The 17,728-nt window shown below is 53.1% G+C and overlaps 2 protein-coding genes, 1 non-coding gene and 1 pseudogene across 5 annotated transcripts; 3 read left to right on the top strand and 1 right to left on the bottom strand.

Annotated features, from left to right (window-relative positions):
• Positions 1-125: 125 nt before the first annotated feature.
• LOC142882384 (polyadenylate-binding protein 1A-like) lies at positions 126-10,706 on the top strand. 3 transcript variants are annotated; one of them, XM_076017108.1, is made up of 14 exons: positions 126-842; positions 2,762-2,955; positions 3,268-3,383; positions 3,543-3,682; positions 3,767-3,861; positions 3,943-4,080; positions 5,212-5,307; positions 7,487-7,853; positions 8,757-8,867; positions 8,961-9,091; positions 9,596-9,680; positions 9,808-9,938; positions 10,055-10,154; positions 10,319-10,706. In XM_076017108.1, exons 1-13 carry the CDS (start codon positions 650-652, stop codon positions 10,145-10,147), a joined length of 1,890 nt encoding a protein of 629 aa, XP_075873223.1. In that variant the 5' UTR covers positions 126-649; the 3' UTR covers positions 10,148-10,154; positions 10,319-10,706. The 3 variants fall into 3 exon arrangements, with proteins under 3 accessions (XP_075873223.1, XP_075873222.1, XP_075873224.1); XM_076017107.1 differs by having other exon boundaries at positions 8,961-9,106; XM_076017109.1 differs by lacking the exon at positions 126-842 and adding an exon at positions 1,659-1,811 and having other exon boundaries at positions 8,961-9,106.
• On the top strand, positions 4,964-5,096 carry LOC142882403 (small nucleolar RNA SNORA5). The gene has a single exon (XR_012925782.1). It is a non-coding gene; the product is annotated as a small nucleolar RNA SNORA5 (small nucleolar RNA).
• Positions 10,707-10,961: 255 nt separating the features above from the next.
• On the bottom strand, positions 10,962-12,469 carry LOC142882389 (type-4 ice-structuring protein-like). Its single transcript, XM_076017121.1, has 4 exons — positions 12,373-12,469; positions 11,600-11,668; positions 11,359-11,482; positions 10,962-11,128 (listed from the first exon to the last, which is right to left on the bottom strand). The coding sequence occupies exons 2-4, from the start codon at positions 11,646-11,648 to the stop codon at positions 10,984-10,986; spliced, it is 318 nt and encodes a 105-aa protein (XP_075873236.1). The 5' UTR covers positions 11,649-11,668; positions 12,373-12,469; the 3' UTR covers positions 10,962-10,983.
• Positions 12,470-15,211: 2,742 nt separating this feature from the next.
• On the top strand, positions 15,212-15,849 carry LOC142882390 (LIX1-like protein pseudogene; annotated as a pseudogene).
• Positions 15,850-17,728: the final 1,879 nt, after the last annotated feature.

Raw genomic sequence — 17,728 nt, 5'->3', positions numbered from 1 at the left:
CACGCCTTTACTTTGCCGTGAACGCCCCCCTGTCGGGTTGTTTTGGGCGAGAGAATGTGATTGGCTGTTTTGTGATGACGCGGTGTGTGGTATATAAACAACGACTTCCTGGTTGCCTACTCCTCAACCCCGGCCGTTAGTCCTGTGTGAGAGCGCGTGTGCTCCTGAGCTCGCTCGGCACACATTCTATAAAAATAAAAAAAAATACAAAAAAATCTCAAAATATTTTAAAAAAAAAAATAATACAAAAAATAAATCTTTTCTTTATCTTCTTTTTGTAACGAGTCAGTGAAGCTGGACCCTCGAGGACGGAACGGTAACGCCTGCCCAACATTACGCTCAACCACTAAATTGTCCGTCGACGTGCTCCTGGATGTAAAGCGAGGCCGACTCACGTTCACTTTGGTCTAACGTCGCGCGTCAGATTCCTTGGACGGGTTTTTTTTTTTTTTTTTAAAAAACCTCTATCTTAGACATTATTCGTCGACATCTCATCTGTCGAGGAAAGCGCCGGCGAAAGTCTCCCCGAAGCGACGACACGCCGGTGTTTGCCGGGTTACCGTAAAGTGACGCGGCGGCGCAGATTCTCACAGTCGAAAAGTTTCCGCGTCGAATCGCGCGTTGATCGAGGCGGCCGGCACGAGCCACCATGAACCCCAGTGCTCCCAGTTACCCCATGGCCTCCCTCTACGTCGGGGACCTCCACCAAGACGTGACTGAGGCCATGCTGTACGAGAAATTCAGCCCGGCCGGGGCCATCCTGTCCATCCGGGTGTGCAGGGACATGATTACTCGGCGTTCTCTCGGATACGCCTATGTTAACTTCCAGCAGCCAGCTGACGGTATGTATCCTGGGGGGAATGTGGCGCGTGGTGGTGGTGGGGGGTCGCTGGCGGTTTGGGGAAGGTATTTTCAGATAAATGTTGATGTCATGTGGAAGCAGCGTGCCCCCCCCCTCGCCCCAAACGTGACTGCGGCCGACGCGTTGTTGGTCGGATTTCCTCACGTCAACCTCCCACCCAGCAGTGGCGTAGCGAAAAATCCCCCGGCTCTGCAACACCCCACCCCTCCCCTGCCCTCCCCTCCCCGATACCCCCCCTCCCCTCCCCTACACCCCACCCACCGCAACTACATCACAGGACTGCTAAACAAAAATAAAATGCAAATCGAGAGAGAGAGAGAGGGGGGTTTCGTGCGTACACAGAGCTGAATGCAGTGTCCTGGTTACTGGTTGGCAGAGCAGTTCATGTCTGATTTGATGTACTTTGCTATAATCAGGTTGTGTTGACCAATAAATAGTCCAGATTTTCCACGCACTTGTCACACAGTAGGGGGGAGACTGAATAACGGCATGCATTCAACATTCATCTGGCAGCCAACTTTGCTCGTTGGTTCATTCATTCATCTTCCATACCCGCTTACTCCCCAGCTCAGGGTCCTGGGGGTCTGCTGGAGCCCCTCCCAGCTGTCATAGGGCGAAGGCAGGGTGACACCCCGGACAAGTCGCCAGTTCATCGCAGGGCCGCTTTGGTTGTTATTTCTTTTTAACTGATGGTCGTTAGCATTAAGTGCAACCAAAGCTACAAAAGGACAATTTGCTGCGTAACTTTGATCTTGGATCAAAGGCATTTCCTGCATAAGTATCTCATGGAGCTGGTGTTGGTAGCCTGGGTTTGTAAAAGTAACTTAGAATAGGTAATAAAATAAAAAATAAAAAAAAACCCTTAAGGTTAAGGTAGCAAGGGTAGCAGAAATGCAACGGTTTCAGATGCCTCCTGTCATCAAACCTACTAGAAGAAGAAGACGAAGACGTAAGACTTCCTTCGTCTGTCTGGTCTCAGAGTCCCTCGCCGACAGTAAAATAGCACTGCTGCGCTGTTCTGGTCAAATGTACCACAGAGGTCGTCAGCAAAATGCTCAATGCTCAGTTCATTGAACAGCACACACATGAATTTCTGCTATTTCTGACGGTGTTCTTCAAATCTTTGCAGAATTTCTAAATTGATTCAGTCTGACTGGGGATCAATATCCTTTCTTTAATTTGAACTTTGCAAATCCTAAAATGCCGCGCTAGTCTGTTTGATTGACTGGGCCATTTTCTACCCTCATAGTATTTTCTGTCTTCCAAAGATAAGAGCACATGTCTGTGTGCATCTGCTGGTTGTGGGCGTCTCTGCAGAGATAAATGAGTTCTAACCTCACACCAACCGACTAGCTTGTTTTGTCCTGGAACTAAATAGCAAATGTCATAATAATCCTGCGAGTGCAAAGTGGTGAAAGTGTGACGGCTAGTACGGTAATAATTACTGATGGTAACGCCCAATAAGAAGTAAGGACTGGCCAACGTTGTACTGTATTGAGCCACTAACCAGCGGCACAGCAACACTGAATCGTGTGCGTCTCAAAAGGGTCATTTTAGACAAAGTGCTGATGAAGTTGTTGACTTTCAGGCGGGTACATGTGACGCAACCCTAACCCGAACCCTGGCAGACCTGATGTCAACACATCAAAGCTTGGGTATATTTCTCAATCACGCCTGGTTGGCTTGGGATATCACAAGGATGGAGAGGATCCCTTGGAAGATACCGGAAAAGCCACTTTTTCATTTCAAAGGCCTTTAAACTGGGGGGAGGGAGGGGAGGGGCACTCCAACGGCCGGTGGCCCCGCCCATAACAATGTTCTCGTCGCTTTGGTTGCTTTAAAAACGTGCGGCTGCGAGCGCGGCGACTCCCCGCTGACCTCAGCTTTGCTTCTTTGTAGCCGAGCGTGCACTGGACACCATGAACTTTGATGTGATCAAGGGGCGGCCTGTGCGCATCATGTGGTCACAGCGTGACCCGTCACTGAGGAAGAGCGGCGTGGGAAACATCTTCATCAAGAACCTTGACAAGTCCATTGACAACAAGGCTCTGTATGACACCTTCTCTGCGTTTGGGAACATCCTGTCATGCAAGGTATTACCAACCGCTGTCTCCTGTTTCAAATCAGCCTTCAGTTTGCTGACAGGCATAAATGTAAAAAAAAAAAAAAGAATCTTCCATTTGGCCTTTAGCCGAACCGTTGCCTTGGACACCACGTTGCATTTTTCACTGTCAGCTTAGAAGCCAATGATATTCCCAGGACGTGACCAACCAGAGCTCTCCTTGATAAACACAATAGAAAAAAACTCCATGCCTACCTGAGCTAAAGTGTTGCAAACTTTGTCTGCTTTCTTTTGCATGGATGTGTGGTTGTTTGAAAGGCCGCATGTTTTCTTCTTCTCGAAGGTGGTTTGTGATGAGAATGGCTCGAAAGGCTACGGCTTTGTGCATTTTGAGACTCAAGAGGCAGCCGAGCGAGCCATTGAGAAAATGAATGGCATGCTGCTCAATGACAGGAAAGTGTAAGTGAATGTTCCTTTTACATGGTGGTGTACTAATGTTCACTTGTCTTACTGGGTGATGCTTTAGTGACTGTGATGCACAGGGCGCACTAATAACACCGCAGCTCGCAGTTGTCATGAGGATTCGTGCAGATGATTGCGGCTCGTTGTGTGCGTCAGGTTCGTGGGGCGCTTCAAGTCTCGGAAAGAGCGGGAGGCCGAACTGGGAGCCCGAGCCAAGGAGTTCACCAACGTCTATGTGAAAAACTTTGGCGACGACATGGACGACGAGAAGCTGAGGGAGATGTTCAACCAGTACGGTGAGTCACTGGGGGACTCCCCCGCAGGCCGGCTGCACGCTCGCCTGTCTGTGCGCGGTCAAGACGGACTCTGTGCTTGTGTAGGAAACGCCATGAGCATCCGCGTCATGACGGACGACGGCGGAAAGTCTCGAGGCTTCGGCTTCGTCAGCTTCGAGAGGCACGAAGACGCCCAGAAGGTAAAAGATCTCCGTTTGGCAGTGGCCGACTCGTCCGCCCGGCGCTCCTCAACCCGTCCGTTCAATCCCACCTGCTTGCAGGCGGTAGACGAGATGAACGGGAAGGAGATGAACGGCAGGCTCATCTACGTCGGCCGCGCTCAGAAGAAAGTGGAGCGCCAGACGGAGCTCAAGCGCAAGTTTGAGGCGATGAAGCAAGACCGCATGACTCGCTACCAGGTGAGTCTGTCTGCTACCAGGTGTGTCTCTCTGCTCCCAGGTGAGTCTCTGCTCCCAGGTGAGTCTCTCTGCTCCCAGGTGAGTCTCTCTGCTCCCAGGTGAGTCTCTGCTCCCAAGTGAGTCTCTGCTCCCAGGTGAGTCTCTGCTCCCAAGTGAGTCTCTGCTCCCAGGTGAGTCTCTCTGCTCCCAAGTGAGTCTCTCTGCTCCCAGGTGAGTCTCTGCTCCCAAGTGAGTCTCTCTGCTCCCAGGTGAGTCTCTCTGCTCCCAGGTGAGTCTCTGCTCCCAAGTGAGTCTCTGCTCCCAGGTGAGTCTCTGCTCCCAAGTGAGTCTCTGCTCCCAGGTGAGTCTCTCTGCTCCCAGGTGAGTCTCTCTGCTCCCAGGTGAGTCTCTGCTACCAGGTGAGTCTGTCTGCTACCAGGTGAGTCTCTCTGCTACCAGGTGAGTCTCTCTGCTACCAGGTGTCTCTCTGCTCCCAGGTGAGTCTCTGCTCCCAGGTGAGTCTCTCTGCTCCCAGGTGAGTCTCTCTGCTCCCAGGTGAGTCTCTCTGCTACCAGGTGAGTCTCTCTGCTACCAGGTGAGTCTGTCTGCTACCAGGTGAGTCTCTCTGCTCCCAGGTGAGTCTCTCTGCTACCAGGTGTCTCTCTGCTCCCAGGTGAGTCTCTGCTACCAGGTGAGTCTGTCTGCTACCAGGTGAGTCTCTCTGCTACCAGGTGAGTCTCTCTGCTACCAGGTGTCTCTCTGCTCCCAGGTGAGTCTCTCTGCTCCCAGGTGAGTCTCTGCTCCCAGGTGAGTCTCTGCTCCCAGGTGAGTCTCTCTGCTACCAGGTGAGTCTCTCTGCTACCAGGTGAGTCTGTCTGCTCCCAGCTCAACTGTCCCAGGAGTCTGCAGCTTTGTCAGATTCAGTGTGGCCTCCTCAGTAGGTCGCACTGGCCAAAGTGGCTGCAACAGCGACGATGCATTTCATGGGCCTCAGATTCTCTGTGGAGTCTGGGGATAAAAACGTCCTGCAGACAAACCCGTACCCGCCGGGCTCGCCTTCCTCTGTGGCCCTGTTGCTTTTCTCTGATGATGAACGAGGCTTTGTTTGTTTGTTTGTTTGTTTGTTTATTCTTTGCTTTTTTTCATTTTCAGGGCGTCAACTTGTACGTAAAGAACCTCGATGATGGAATTGATGACGAACGTCTGCGAAAGGAGTTCACTCCTTTTGGCACAATAACGAGCGCAAAGGTGAGAATGAATGTTTTTATTTTGAAGGCGGTCGTGAACAAATTGTCCCCGTTGACGCCGAGCGACGGTAATTATTAGAAACTGGGCCGTTTATTCTGAATGACATCTTGTTGACGACTGCAATGAAACTCTGATCTGGTTGGAGACCGGGGAGACGAGCTCACATCCTGTTGTTGACGACCTCACATCCTGTTGTTGACGAGCTCACATCCTGTCTGACTGCCTCTCTGTGTTGATCCTCATGCTGTGTCTCAGTTCAGGCTCTGCATCCTTGAAGTCCGCATTTTGAAAGGAAGCTGCGTCATCGCACTGCGCGAAGGCTCCTCCCACTTCCCGAGGGTGCTTAGGACGCTCAGAATGCGTACTGGGAAATGCGCACTCGTTTTAGCTGATTCCAAGGATGCACCGCTACTATCCTTCACGTACTTGTGTATCCCAGGATGCTTTGCGTGCTGCTGCAAAGCATCCTGGGATCCTGGGAAGTCGGCTGAAATCAGCGCCATCTACTGGCAAAGACACCACATATAAATTCAAGTATTGAAGTTTCACATGAAGTATCAGTTTTTAACGTAGGACTTTATTTATTTGATCATCCAACGCGAACCAATGGTTAGCTTAATGCTATAGAAACGTCACTTCTGGGGTTGGCTAGCAGGAGGGAACGGCGGTGACGAAACAAGGAACTACGCCGAAGGCTAGACCGTCCCGTGTGGTTACCGGGGAGGCGGGGTTTGGTCCGTCCTTCTAGGCTGGGTACTCGAAGGACGCTTCCTTCAGAGGGAGGACACTCTGTCTGAAGGAAGTGTCCTTCTAGGCTGGGTACTCGAAGGACGTTTCCTTCAGAGGGAGGACACTCTGTCTGAAGGCTGCAGACCCTGAACTGAGACACAGCATCAGTGTTGTCCTTGTGCATCACTGCGCTCCTCTCCGTGGGTCTCCACAGTGTCTCTCAGTGTGGTCAGTGTAGCCATTGCTGTGATGCAGCCTCTACTTTCCTCCGAGAAGTGTAGCAACCACAGTTTGACAGCCAGCCAAACTCACAGACACGAGAGTCAGGAAGTAGCGCTGAAGCTCCTTCCACGCAGCCTCTCGCTGCACCCAGATGTGAGCTGGGATTGAAAGTGCAATGGCAAAATAGAGCACGGTCACTGCAATAAACCTCAAAATATTCAAGTGCACAAGCATTGTTAGTGATGCATTTAAATCACACATTCTTATCATCAATAATCAATCAACACGACAGAGGATCCCCCTCTAGAAGCATCTCAACAGTTCCAGAACACAGCAGGAGCACTCGATGCTGAACAGCAGACGGGTCGGCTTGACCCAGTTCAACACTTCAAACAATAATAATAAACAATACATTTCAAAGTTGCTACAATATTTATCCTTCACCTGGATAACTGAGTCGAGCAAACTTTCAGACAAACCCTGTGTGGCTGGAACAAACTGAGGCCTGCAGGTGCTTTAGCTCCACCTACTGCCCCCACTTCCTGCTTCAGAAGGAAGCAGGAAGTCCCTCCGTCCCTCCGTCCGTCCCTCCCTCCATCCCTCCATCCCTCCCTCCCTCCCTCCATCCCTCCGCCCGTCCATCCCTCTCCCATCCATCCTTCCCTCCCTTCCTCCGTCCGTCCGCCCGTCCCTTCCCTCCTTCCCTCCCTCCGTCCGTCCCTCCGTCCCTCCATCCCTCCCTCCATCCCTCCATCCCTCCCTCCCTCCCTCCATCCCTCCGCCCGTCCATCCCTCTCCCATCCATCCTTCCCTCCCTTCCTCCGTCCGTCCGCCCGTCCCTTCCCTCCTTCCCTCCCTCCGTCCGCCCGTCCCTTCCCTCCTTCCCTCCCTCCGTCCGTCCGTCCCTCCGTCCCTCCGTCCCTCCCTCCCTTCATCCTTCCCTCCTTCCCTCCCTCCGTCCGTCCGTCCGTCCCTCCCCCATCCATCCTTCCCTCCCTCCGTCCGTCCGTCCCTTCCCTCCTTCCCTCCGTCCCTCCGTCCCTTCATCCTTCCGTCCGTCCGTCCGTCCGTCCGTCCGTCCGTCCGTCCCTCCGTCCCTCCCTCCCTCCCTCCGTCCCTCCCTCCTTCCCTCCCTCCGTCCGTCCCTCCCTCCCTCCATCCCTCCGTCCCTCCTTCCCCCCCTCCCTCCCTCCCTCCCTCTCACGCTGCTGCCGTCTGTCCTCTGCAGGTGATGATGGAGGGAGGGCGCAGCAAAGGCTTTGGCTTCGTGTGCTTCTCCTCGCCGGAGGAGGCCACCAAGGCGGTGACGGAGATGAACGGACGCATCGTGGCCACCAAGCCGCTGTACGTGGCCCTGGCCCAGCGCAAGGAGGAGCGCCAGGCCCACCTCACCAACCAGTACATGCAGCGCATGGCCAGCATGAGGGCGGTGCCCAACCCCGTCATCAACCCCTACCAGCCGGCTCCGCCCTCCGGCTACTTCATGACGGCCGTGCCTCAGGCCCAGAACCGGGCCGCCTACTACCCGGCCGCTGGCCAGATGGCCCAGCTGCGACCGAGCCCGCGCTGGGCCACCCAGGGCGTCCGGCCACAGCGTGAGTCAATGTTTGAAACCGCCGCTCCACTGCCAGGTCCAGTGCCAGGTCCAGTGCCAGGTCCACTGCCAGGTCCAGTGCCAGGTCCACTGCCAGGTCCAGTGTGCAGGACTTGGCTGGGTTCATGGTTTACCCGGAGCAAGGTTCTCATACATACGCATTAAGAGATAAACTACTCAATAAGTTGAGAGTGAAATGCAGTCAGAACCAGGGTCAGGGGAACCAGGGTCAGGGGAGCCAGGGTCAGGGAACCAGGGGAGCCAGGGTCAGGGTTCAGGGGAACCAGGGTCAGGGAACCAGGGTCAGGGGAACCAGGGTCTGGGAACCAGGGTCAGGGGAACCAGGGTCAGGGGAACCAGGGTCTGGGAACCAGGGGAACCAGGGCCAGGGTTCAGGGGAACCTAGGTCAGGGGAACCAGGGTCTGGGGTCAGGGGAACCAGGGTCAGGGAACCAGGGTCAGGGGTCAGGGGAACCAGTGTCAGGGTTCAGGGGAACCAGGGTCAGGGGAACCAGGGGAACCAGGGTCTGGGGTCAGGGGAACCAGGGTCAGGGAACCAGGGTCAGGGAACCAGGGGAACCAGGGTCTGGGGAACCAGGGTCTGGGGAACCAGGGTCAGGGAACCAGGGTCAGGGGAACCAGGGGAACCAGGGTCTAGGGTCAGGGGAACCAGGGTCAGGGTTCAGGGGAACCAGTGTCAGGGTTCAGGGGAACCAGGGTCAGGGGTCAGGGGAACCAGGGTCAGGGGAACCAGGGTCTAGGGTCAGGGGAACCAGGGTCAGGGAACCAGGGTCAGGAACCAGGGGAACCAGGGTGGCTCAGCTGGTGGACTTCAGATTGCTGCTGCTGGTAAACTGAAGCTGGCAGAGTGACCGACGCCGTGGTTTTGTTTGTTTGTTTGCAGACTTCCAGAACATGCCGGGCACCATGCGGCCCTCGGCGCCACGCCCCCAGACCTTCGGCGCCATGCGACCTGCTTCCCAGATGCCCCGCATGATGTCCACGCAGCGCGTGGGTCAGTGGCTGTCAGGCGGGAAGGAAGCCCCGGCCGTCCCTGCAGCGCGAGGCGTCGCTAACCCGTCTGCTCTGCTTTGATTTTCACCTGCAGGGCCACAAGCCATGGGGCCCCGCCCCCCCAGCGCCGCCGCGGCCGCAGGCGCCCCCGTGCGGGGAGTCCCTCAGTACAAGTACGCCGCAGGAGTCCGCAACACCCAGCAGCACATCAGCGCTCCGCCGCAGGTCAGCATGCAGCAGGTAGCGCCACCTGTTGGTGTGAATGTGATCCAAGCCCAGATAACGCACCATCACTGCTCAGTCAAGTGGTCATGTGACCCGGTACGTCACGTACGGCGACATGTAAATGCAAAGAAAGAGAAACAAACAGTTTCCATGAGACTTTAGCAGTCTGCCTGTGTGGATGCGTCTGGGAAACCTCACCAGAACCTCACCAGAACCTCCAAACCTTCCAGAGACGTTGGAGAGGGTTTTCCAAGTCCACTTGTTTCCATCACCAATCATTTTATTGCCATACTCAGGTTGGTGCCATTCCAGGTGATGGAAAGGCAGTGCTGACCCTGCTCTTCATTTATTCACACACCTGGGCCTGTGCACCTGCACAGCTAGCAGATACTGGCAGGCCTCGCATTGCTTTTGAAGGACAGCCACTGGTTTTTTTGGACCGATGAAGTGACGCTGGGTTAGGGTCAGTGCTTGAACTCCTCTTTGCTGTCTGTGTCCCTGCAGCCGGCGGTGCACGTGCAGGGACAGGAGCCGCTCACCGCCTCCATGCTGGCCGCCGCTCCCCCGCAGGAGCAGAAGCAGATGCTGGGTGCGTCTTCCACATGTTGGCTTCGCAGCAGCTCTGGCTGAGAGCTGGCTGCTGCACGTGCTGTGCATGTTGAAGGTGTCTGCCACAGTGGTCCAGTATTCACCGTGTCTCGGTGTCTGTCCTGCAGGCGAGCGTCTGTTCCCGCTGATCCAGACGATGCATCAGAGCCTGGCAGGAAAGATCACCGGCATGCTGCTGGAGATCGACAACTCGGAGCTGCTGCACATGCTGGAGTCCCCAGAGTCTCTCCGCTCAAAGGTTCTGCTGCTGCTTCTTCTTCTTCTTCTTCTTCTTCTTCTTCTCCTCTGTACACCTTCTTTGTATTTCCCATTAGACTTGTGAGCACTTGACATTTGGCAATCACTGTGTTCCAGGTGGATGAGGCGGTGGCTGTGCTTCAGGCCCACCAAGCTAAAGAGAACGCACAGAAGACGGTGACCAACCCAGCTGGAGTCCCAGTGGTCTGAGCTCAAGGTGAGTTCTTGTTTTTCCCAGAACAAGGTCCTGAAGTCGTCACTCTGTGTTTACACTGTGCCTTCGACTGGCAATGCAGTGCAACTCTCTGAATAACCACCAACCGACCTGTCAGAACTCCTGGTGGATACATTGCTGATGAGCACTTTGCTTTCTGTCCACAGTGTTGGGATCCTCGAGTGTCGAGCTTCACCCACAGGGAAGAAGATCCATTCACAAGTTAAAAAAAAGAAAAAAAGAAAAACCTAAAACACAGCAAAAAGAAATGAAAATAAGACATTAAAAAAATGCAACAAGTGTCCGGTCGGGCCTGTGTGAAGAGAAACAGGGGGCCTGGTTTGCAAGGTTAAAAAAATAGAAAATTTAACCAAAAAAAGAGTAAAAGGAAAAACAAAAAGAAAATCAGTTGAAGGGTTTTAGATGAGAGGTCTAACGGAGGAGTTGAAAGCATTCCTTTCTGCCATTTTATCCCTTTTAAATGTTTGGGCCCTCGTGGCCTGTGTGTGAACTTTCCCTCTGCCTTTGCTTGCTTTAATAAATATGCTAAAATAATTCAAGTGTTGCTGTTGAATGACTTCTCAGGCACCATCAATAGGATTCCATAAATCCCACCGACTCCGTAAATGAAATTCTCTAATGGGAATAAAAAAAGTAGCACGGACACACACAACACAACACGACACAGACGGCAATATTTGCATGAAGCTTTTATTTGCGCTCTGGACGAGAGACGGTGTCTTCAGTCTCTGAGGAACGGCTCTCTGAGGAGCTGACACAGAGCAGCTGGGTTTAGTGCGGTCCGCGCTGGGGCGGAGCCACTGCTGCACCTTCAGTTGAGGGCTGCAGTCTGGTCCTTCAGCCTCTGGAGGAGCTCGGCCATCTGCTGCTGCAGCTGGCTGACCATGGGCTTGATGTCAGTCTCCATTTTGGCAGAGATCTGACTGGTCAGTGGCTCCACCTGGGCCCTGATGGTCCTGCAGAGGGGGCGGGGGGGCAAACATGAGCACAGTGAGACAACTCTGACTTTGTCAGATGAGAGAGAGGGCGTTGGGTCGGGTCATTGGTTCAACGGAGGACTTTTTCCATCCCTTCTTTATTTGCATGTGTGGTCGTTGATTAGAAAAAGAAGAGAAAGCTAAAGGAGTTGGTCTGGAATGGTCTTGATGAAGTTCTGATGTTATGGCCCAGTGTGTGCGCTACTCACTCGGCGTGCTCCTGCAGGGCCGGGTTGTTCATCAAGGTGCTGAACTCTTCGGTCACCCGGTCCCTCAGCTGCTGAAAGTAATCGCTGACCTTTGAGAAATCGGTCGCCTCCTGTGCAAGGCTTCCTGTGGGCAGGTTCAAACACACACACACACACACACACACACACACACACACAAGGAATCATACATTCAGCTCCCACACAAGAGACTGTGAGTGCTGTGCGACGGCGGTCACTGTACCGTGGGCCAGGGCGAGCACGACGGCTGCGACGAAGAGTGTCAGTTTCATGGCTGCTGAGTGGGGAGGACCTGCGGGTCACACAGTGGCTCTGTAAGACTCACGCTGCTCTTGCACTTCACTCTCCGGTTATAAAGCAGCTTCACTCAGTCTGACTCATCAAATCAATCTCAAAGAAACTGTTCAATGAAAAGCACTTTGTTGTCGTTGCCCACACATGAATGATGCTCCTCAGGTGTTCTGGAGGAAGCCAGCGAGTGGACCTTGAGTTGTGGTCCAGCTCGGTCGTGTTCTGATTCAGTGGCTGGACCAATCAGATGCTTCCAATCCATGACACCCCAGCGCTATTTTGCAACGTCCACATGACCTCTATTACTGTGACGTATCATCACTTCCCAGACTTTGTAATCTGGGGCAGATTGTTATTTTCTGCCACCAGGTATAACTCTGCTGTTTTATTTTTGTTCTTCTGTCCTAGCATTGGACTGAGACATTTGATCACATCTTAGCGTATTAAATAAGGTGTATTCATATATTCCAGTCGATATGACGCTTCGGATCTGTTTCAGGTTTAAAAGCACGACTGCAAAGAATTCAGTCAGTGATCTTTCCTCAGTGTTGTGTCTATGTTGTTATTTTTCTTTTAGTTTACCTTAAAAATGACATTACTTTACACAAAAATCACCAATAGCGGAATCATCGAGTCCTGATTCAGGACAAGTAAAAGGTAAAAGGAGCATTTCAAGAGGAGCGCGGTGGTTGCAGGAGAACTCACCTGGACGGCAGGAGATGGTGGACCGGATGGTGGCTTCCTGAAGGATTCTCCCACCTCTTATAGTCCAGTGTTGCTGATGCAGCCGATGTCACCGCTCCCAACTGCGATTGGCCCAGATAAAAGAAGACGAGGCTATTGGATGCTGCTTGTGCAAGGAGGGGACACGCGGCGTTGACCCTTGTTTTTCACTCTGCCACCTGCGCAGAAACTCAAAGTCCAAGCAAAAGTCCCCTGCTGGCTGCCCTGACAAGCATCTTATCACCGGGGATAAAGGCGCAAACACAATCACAGCTGGATATCAGCTGGAACACACAAGATAAGTGCCGCTGACCCGGTTCCATGTGCTGCTGCGGTTGTGCAACGCTCAGTCTGTCAAACCGCCTCAGTTATACTTTTCATTTCAAAATCTCTCATTGCTTCTGGATTTGATGAAATGAGTTCCGTTACATGTTCTTGGGATGATGCTCGATGGCCCTGCGATGACCTGGCCACCGGTCAAGGGTGCCACCCTGCCTTCGCCCTAAGACAGCTGGGGGAGGGGCTCCAGCAGAACCCCAGGACCCTGGATAGGAATAAGCGGGTTTAGAAGATGGATGGACGATCAATAGCGGAGGGAAACAGTATCTAAAGGAAATGCAACTCGCTGTCACAGTGGTAGGCCTGCTCTGCAGAGTGGAACGCTCTGACAACTTTATTTTGTTAATGGCCTGCTAGCTTTGTAAAATGATTTTAAAGCTACCACTTGTTTACTCTGACAAGCTGTGTGACAGTAATATGCTTTAAGTTGCGTTCAGCTCAGCGAGCTTCACGTGGAGCTTCAAGCTGACTGCAATCTTCAGATATAAAACACATCATTTCTGCCTTCATGAACACCAGTTGAGACATCAAGAGACGTGCACTTATCTGAACTGAAGGGCAGCAGCTTGCCGTGCTACTAGTCTATCTTTATGGCTGCTGTAAAGTCATTGATTGCCATCTGTATTCCACCCCTGCCAGTAATAACTAACTGCAAGACAAGGGGCAGCAAAATCCGTGACAAAACCTCAGCACAAACAAACAACAAGCAGAGGTTTTTCATTAAGTGCTGGACGCCGAGGCCGAGAGAGTCCGTGTGGGTCAAGTGGGAAAAAGCCCGGTGTTGGGAGCCTGAAAATCCCAACCTGAATCTAAAGAGTGAATTACAAGCAGATGTGGGAATGTCGAGCAGCCGCTCGCTGCGTCCAGAGTGCGTTCACTGCGTCTGGACGCTGCCCGTGGAAACATCTCACGATGTTTCGGCCTCAAAGAAGAAAGAAGCAGTGGCAGGGAAAAAATATAATAAGATAAACTTTGAAATGTATAAAGAGTTTGGATTCTTTTTTTTTTTGTTGAAATTCCAGACTTTTGACAAAGTGACAAACGTTCATGTTTCATTGGTTGCTGGCTAACTGCACTCCACCAAAGCATCCGGCGCAGCAATACAGAGAGTATTATTCTTTTTCTTTGAAACAAACATCTTCTGAAAGTCTCCTGCGTGACATTAGCAGGAGAAAACACACGACTTTAAACCTTCTTGCTGCGTGCCAGTGGCTGCCGTGGAAGGCATGCGGTTGTCGAGTTGATTTATTCACTGTGGCCTTGCAAACCTGAGAGGCTGCCCGATGGCCTGCATGTGTGGAAAACACTGCAGCGCGTACAAGATCCCAACCGCAAGACAACAATGTCCCAATGCAAGCTGCATATCTGAGGCCGCCTGCTGACTCAGCAGGAGAACACATACATCACACTGTTGGGTCAGGGTTAGGGTTGTCTGCTGGAGGCATCTCGGCCCGCGTTGTGTTTTTGCTGACTCTCCTTTAAGAAGTCCTTTTCAAACCCCCCCGTCCCCGCTGGCCTCCGCCCAGGCCGCAGACAGAACCAGGAATTTAACTCAGGCTAGGGAAAGTGGGAAAAAGGAATTCTGGGAGCGAAAGACGAAGGCCCGTTTCCTCTTCACCGCTTTGTTTCCCGCTGAACCTCGGTGGTCCGCTGGGCTTTGAGTCTGTTTGTGGGAACTCGAGTCAGACTGCAGGGAGTCATTGCCATTTGTTCCACCCTCTTATCAAGTGAAGTGAGTTAGTCTGCCTCGGACTTATAATCACATGCTGCAGCCTCGAGCCTCAGTGCAGTCAGTTACACTCTGCTTGTACCGGAGCAACACAGCGGGCTCACATTTCTTCTCCCAATCTTTCTCTGACTTTCCACCTGCTGCCTTCAGGGAACCAGAGAAACGTCGGAGAGAATCCGCGCGACACTCCAAAATAAAATCTATTTGCCAGAGTTGGCGATGAGAAAATGTTCTCAGTCTGTCTCGCGTGCTCAAAGGGGGGGGGGGGGGGTGGGGGTGGTGAACAATGTGATCACTCTGTTGGTGTGGGTGAATTCACGCTGAACAATGTATGATTCAATGAGGCACGCGCAATGTGTTTTGTCTTTGCTTTTCTTGTGAAATAATGAATCCATCAATTTGTTTATAAAAACCAAAGAAAAGCACTTTTTTTTTTTACAATCCAGGATAAAAGCCAACGGGTCCCTGGTCGCTGAAGCTCGGCTCGTCCCGGACTCTGGAGGGACGGCCGTCTGTTCTCTCCTGGAGTTCTGTACATTATGGATCCACAGGGGGGGGGGGGAATCAAAAAGTAAAGCGAGGTGATTTATCATCTTTCACCGTCATTTCAATGTTGTTATTGTTAAGACTTTTCCCCGGTAAAGTCCAATTCATGACTTGTAAACTGAAACTTGACTCCTTGGAAGCGGATTTATTGACATGACGCAAAGCACGTTTGACTTCCCCTCAGCAAGATAAACGATAATAATACATAAAAAGGATGCGGGTGTAAAATACGAGGGGTCGTGAAGGCACCACTTGACTGACAATCCCGCAGTCTAATCCAGACGGTGAGGATGCGCCGCGGCACTGGTGTGTGTCGAATGAACGCCTGCTACCGACTCCTCTGACCAGGCACTGACAAAAAGCAGCCAGCATTTGGACCCGAACAGCCCGACCCAGCCCCGAGACCGACGGCTTCCACGGTTCCCTCATCCCACCCGGACCGGGACTCGGCAGACATTACGTCGGGACAATGGAATCCAACGTCCTCCTCCCGGACAGTATCCGCCCTCCGAGGCTACAGCCGGGCATCGGGTTCGGTTTGGGTCCGACCGGGACCCTCCGCTCGTCCCTCCGGCCCGGGGTGACGGTGCCCATCGCGCCGCTGCTTTCCTCCCCGGCCTCCCTGTCCGCCTCGTGCGGGCCCCCGCCGCCGCCGCCGCCGCTGCAGCTCCACAGCCTGTACGGCGGCATCGGATCCGGCCTGGGGCCCGGGGCCGCCGGCCACTGTAACCCCGGGAACCCGGCGGTGCTGAAGGAGGCGGTGGAGGCTGTGGTCCGCAGCTTCGCCAAACACACCCAAGGCTACGGCAGAGGTAACGTCCCCAGGACGGGCGACACTTTGCTTTGTTTTGCTTTGCTTTGCTTTGTGTGGAGGAAAAATAATGAAAATGTGCCACACGGAGGTTTTTTTTGCCTTTTTTTGGTGGCCACGCCATTCTGTTGGAATCGCATTAGCAGCGGGAAACAAGCACGCGCCCCGCCGCATTCCCTCTGCTTCACGTTGACCTCCACAGTCTCCTCACTTTGTTCCTCGCGAGCTTCAACCCTAACCCTCAAACACGGCTCCGATGCTGCTCTGTTTTACTATTTTACTGGTGTTCATTGTACATTGACATACGTGTTGTCACCCCACTGTCTGCCCCTAAGGGATTAAGTGGTGGTGGTGGTGGTGGTGGTGGGGGGGTTACATCTACAAACAATAGGCAGCAGGAACTACTGTGATTAGCCGCATTGGATCAGTCCTGTAGTTGTGTAATGACGGCACGCAAACTGCACTGAAACGAGGAAAAGTTGAGAGAGAGAGAGAGAGAGAGAGAGAGAGAGAGAGAGAGAGAGAGAGAGAGAGAGAGAGAGAGAGAGAGAGAGAGAGAGAGAGAGAGAGAGAGAGAGAGAGAGAGAGAGAGAGAGAGAGAGACCCATGCTGGAGCACGGAGGGTAGAATACAGTCGCACGCCTCCTTACTGGTCCCCCAATGCAGACCACCAACACCACCAACACCACCACCACCACAGAGCAACTTTAATATGACCTGCTCTTTACGTCTTTGTTATTTTCTATTTCTTAAACGAGTCACTCCCACGAGGTGTCCAGGCGGAAGTGTTCTCACCGAGAGGCTGTGTGGGTTTTATTAAGTCTGCAGACTTCACCGTCCTTCAGAGGAGCTGAGAGGCTGCCGCTGTTTGCAGCCGTGCGACAACAAACCTTCCTGTGTGGTGATAAGAGGATTTATCAACATGCACTGGATTAACGGGACCCCCCCCCCCCACTCGGACCCACGGACGCCTCCAACATTGTGTGTGTCGCCAGTGTGGTGTTTTTTTTGTTGCCTTCCAGTTGCTCCCAGTTTAAAGGGACTTTGCTGTGGTTTCCTGGCCTGCACGCTGGCTTCAGGTTGCAGCTCGCAGTTTCAGGCTCTTCTGCGGGGCCAGGAATTCCGCCTTTGCTATTTTTAATCTTTCCTGTGACACAGTCGTCAGACGCAGACTAATTGATGCCACGCCACGGCCGCGCTGCGCTGCGGGGGTTTGAGTCCGGGCCGGCGCCATTGACCCACGCCATCCTCTGCTGCCTCCCATCGTTTCCCGGCTCCTCCTCCGGCTCCTCCTCCTTCCCAGCCTGATGAGAATCCACAGTGCGTCGTCCCATCTCTGCCCGAACCCCCCGAGCAGCCTGACAATAACGCCCGCTCAGATTCTGTGGGAACCGACCTACCGCTCGGCAGTACAATAGAATGTGGCACAGGTTCTGATCCAGCTGGCGTCAGGAAGGAGGGAAAATTGAAGGAGGCGGGACTTTGAAATCCAGATTTGGCAAAGATGGAAATTTGTTTGAAATCAGCGATGAAACCCAAAAGGAAGGGAATCATCGACCATCAAAGACTGATAGTAAAGGATGTATTTTGTGCCCTCCGCTGACCCACACAAACTTGTACACGTCGTGACCGAGGATGTTGAAGGCCTTGTGGCTTGCGGCAGCAGCAGTAGTTGACGCTGAGGAGATTTGCAGGCGTGATGTTGGACTCGACCTGGGTCTTGTTGACAGAGGCGCTCCAGTATTCCGCTCGCACGAGGAGCCGACTGCTGCGTTGCAGGCAGTTTGATCTCAACAGGAGAGAGCCGAGAGGCCGGAGAAGTGCAAGAGTTCTGGAGGAATGCATTTTCCAACGGTGCGGTGCCAAACAACACTGCTTTCACTGCTTTCACTGCTTTCACTGGCTGAAGCACT

The sequence above is a fragment of the Nelusetta ayraudi genome, unplaced genomic scaffold (assembly GCF_046127955.1).
Source record: "Nelusetta ayraudi isolate G7.1 ecotype Tasmania unplaced genomic scaffold, CSIRO-AGI_Nayr_v1 ptg000260l, whole genome shotgun sequence".
Lineage (NCBI taxonomy): Eukaryota > Metazoa > Chordata > Actinopteri > Tetraodontiformes > Monacanthidae > Nelusetta > Nelusetta ayraudi.
This window is presented reverse-complemented; position numbering and strand designations above follow the sequence as displayed.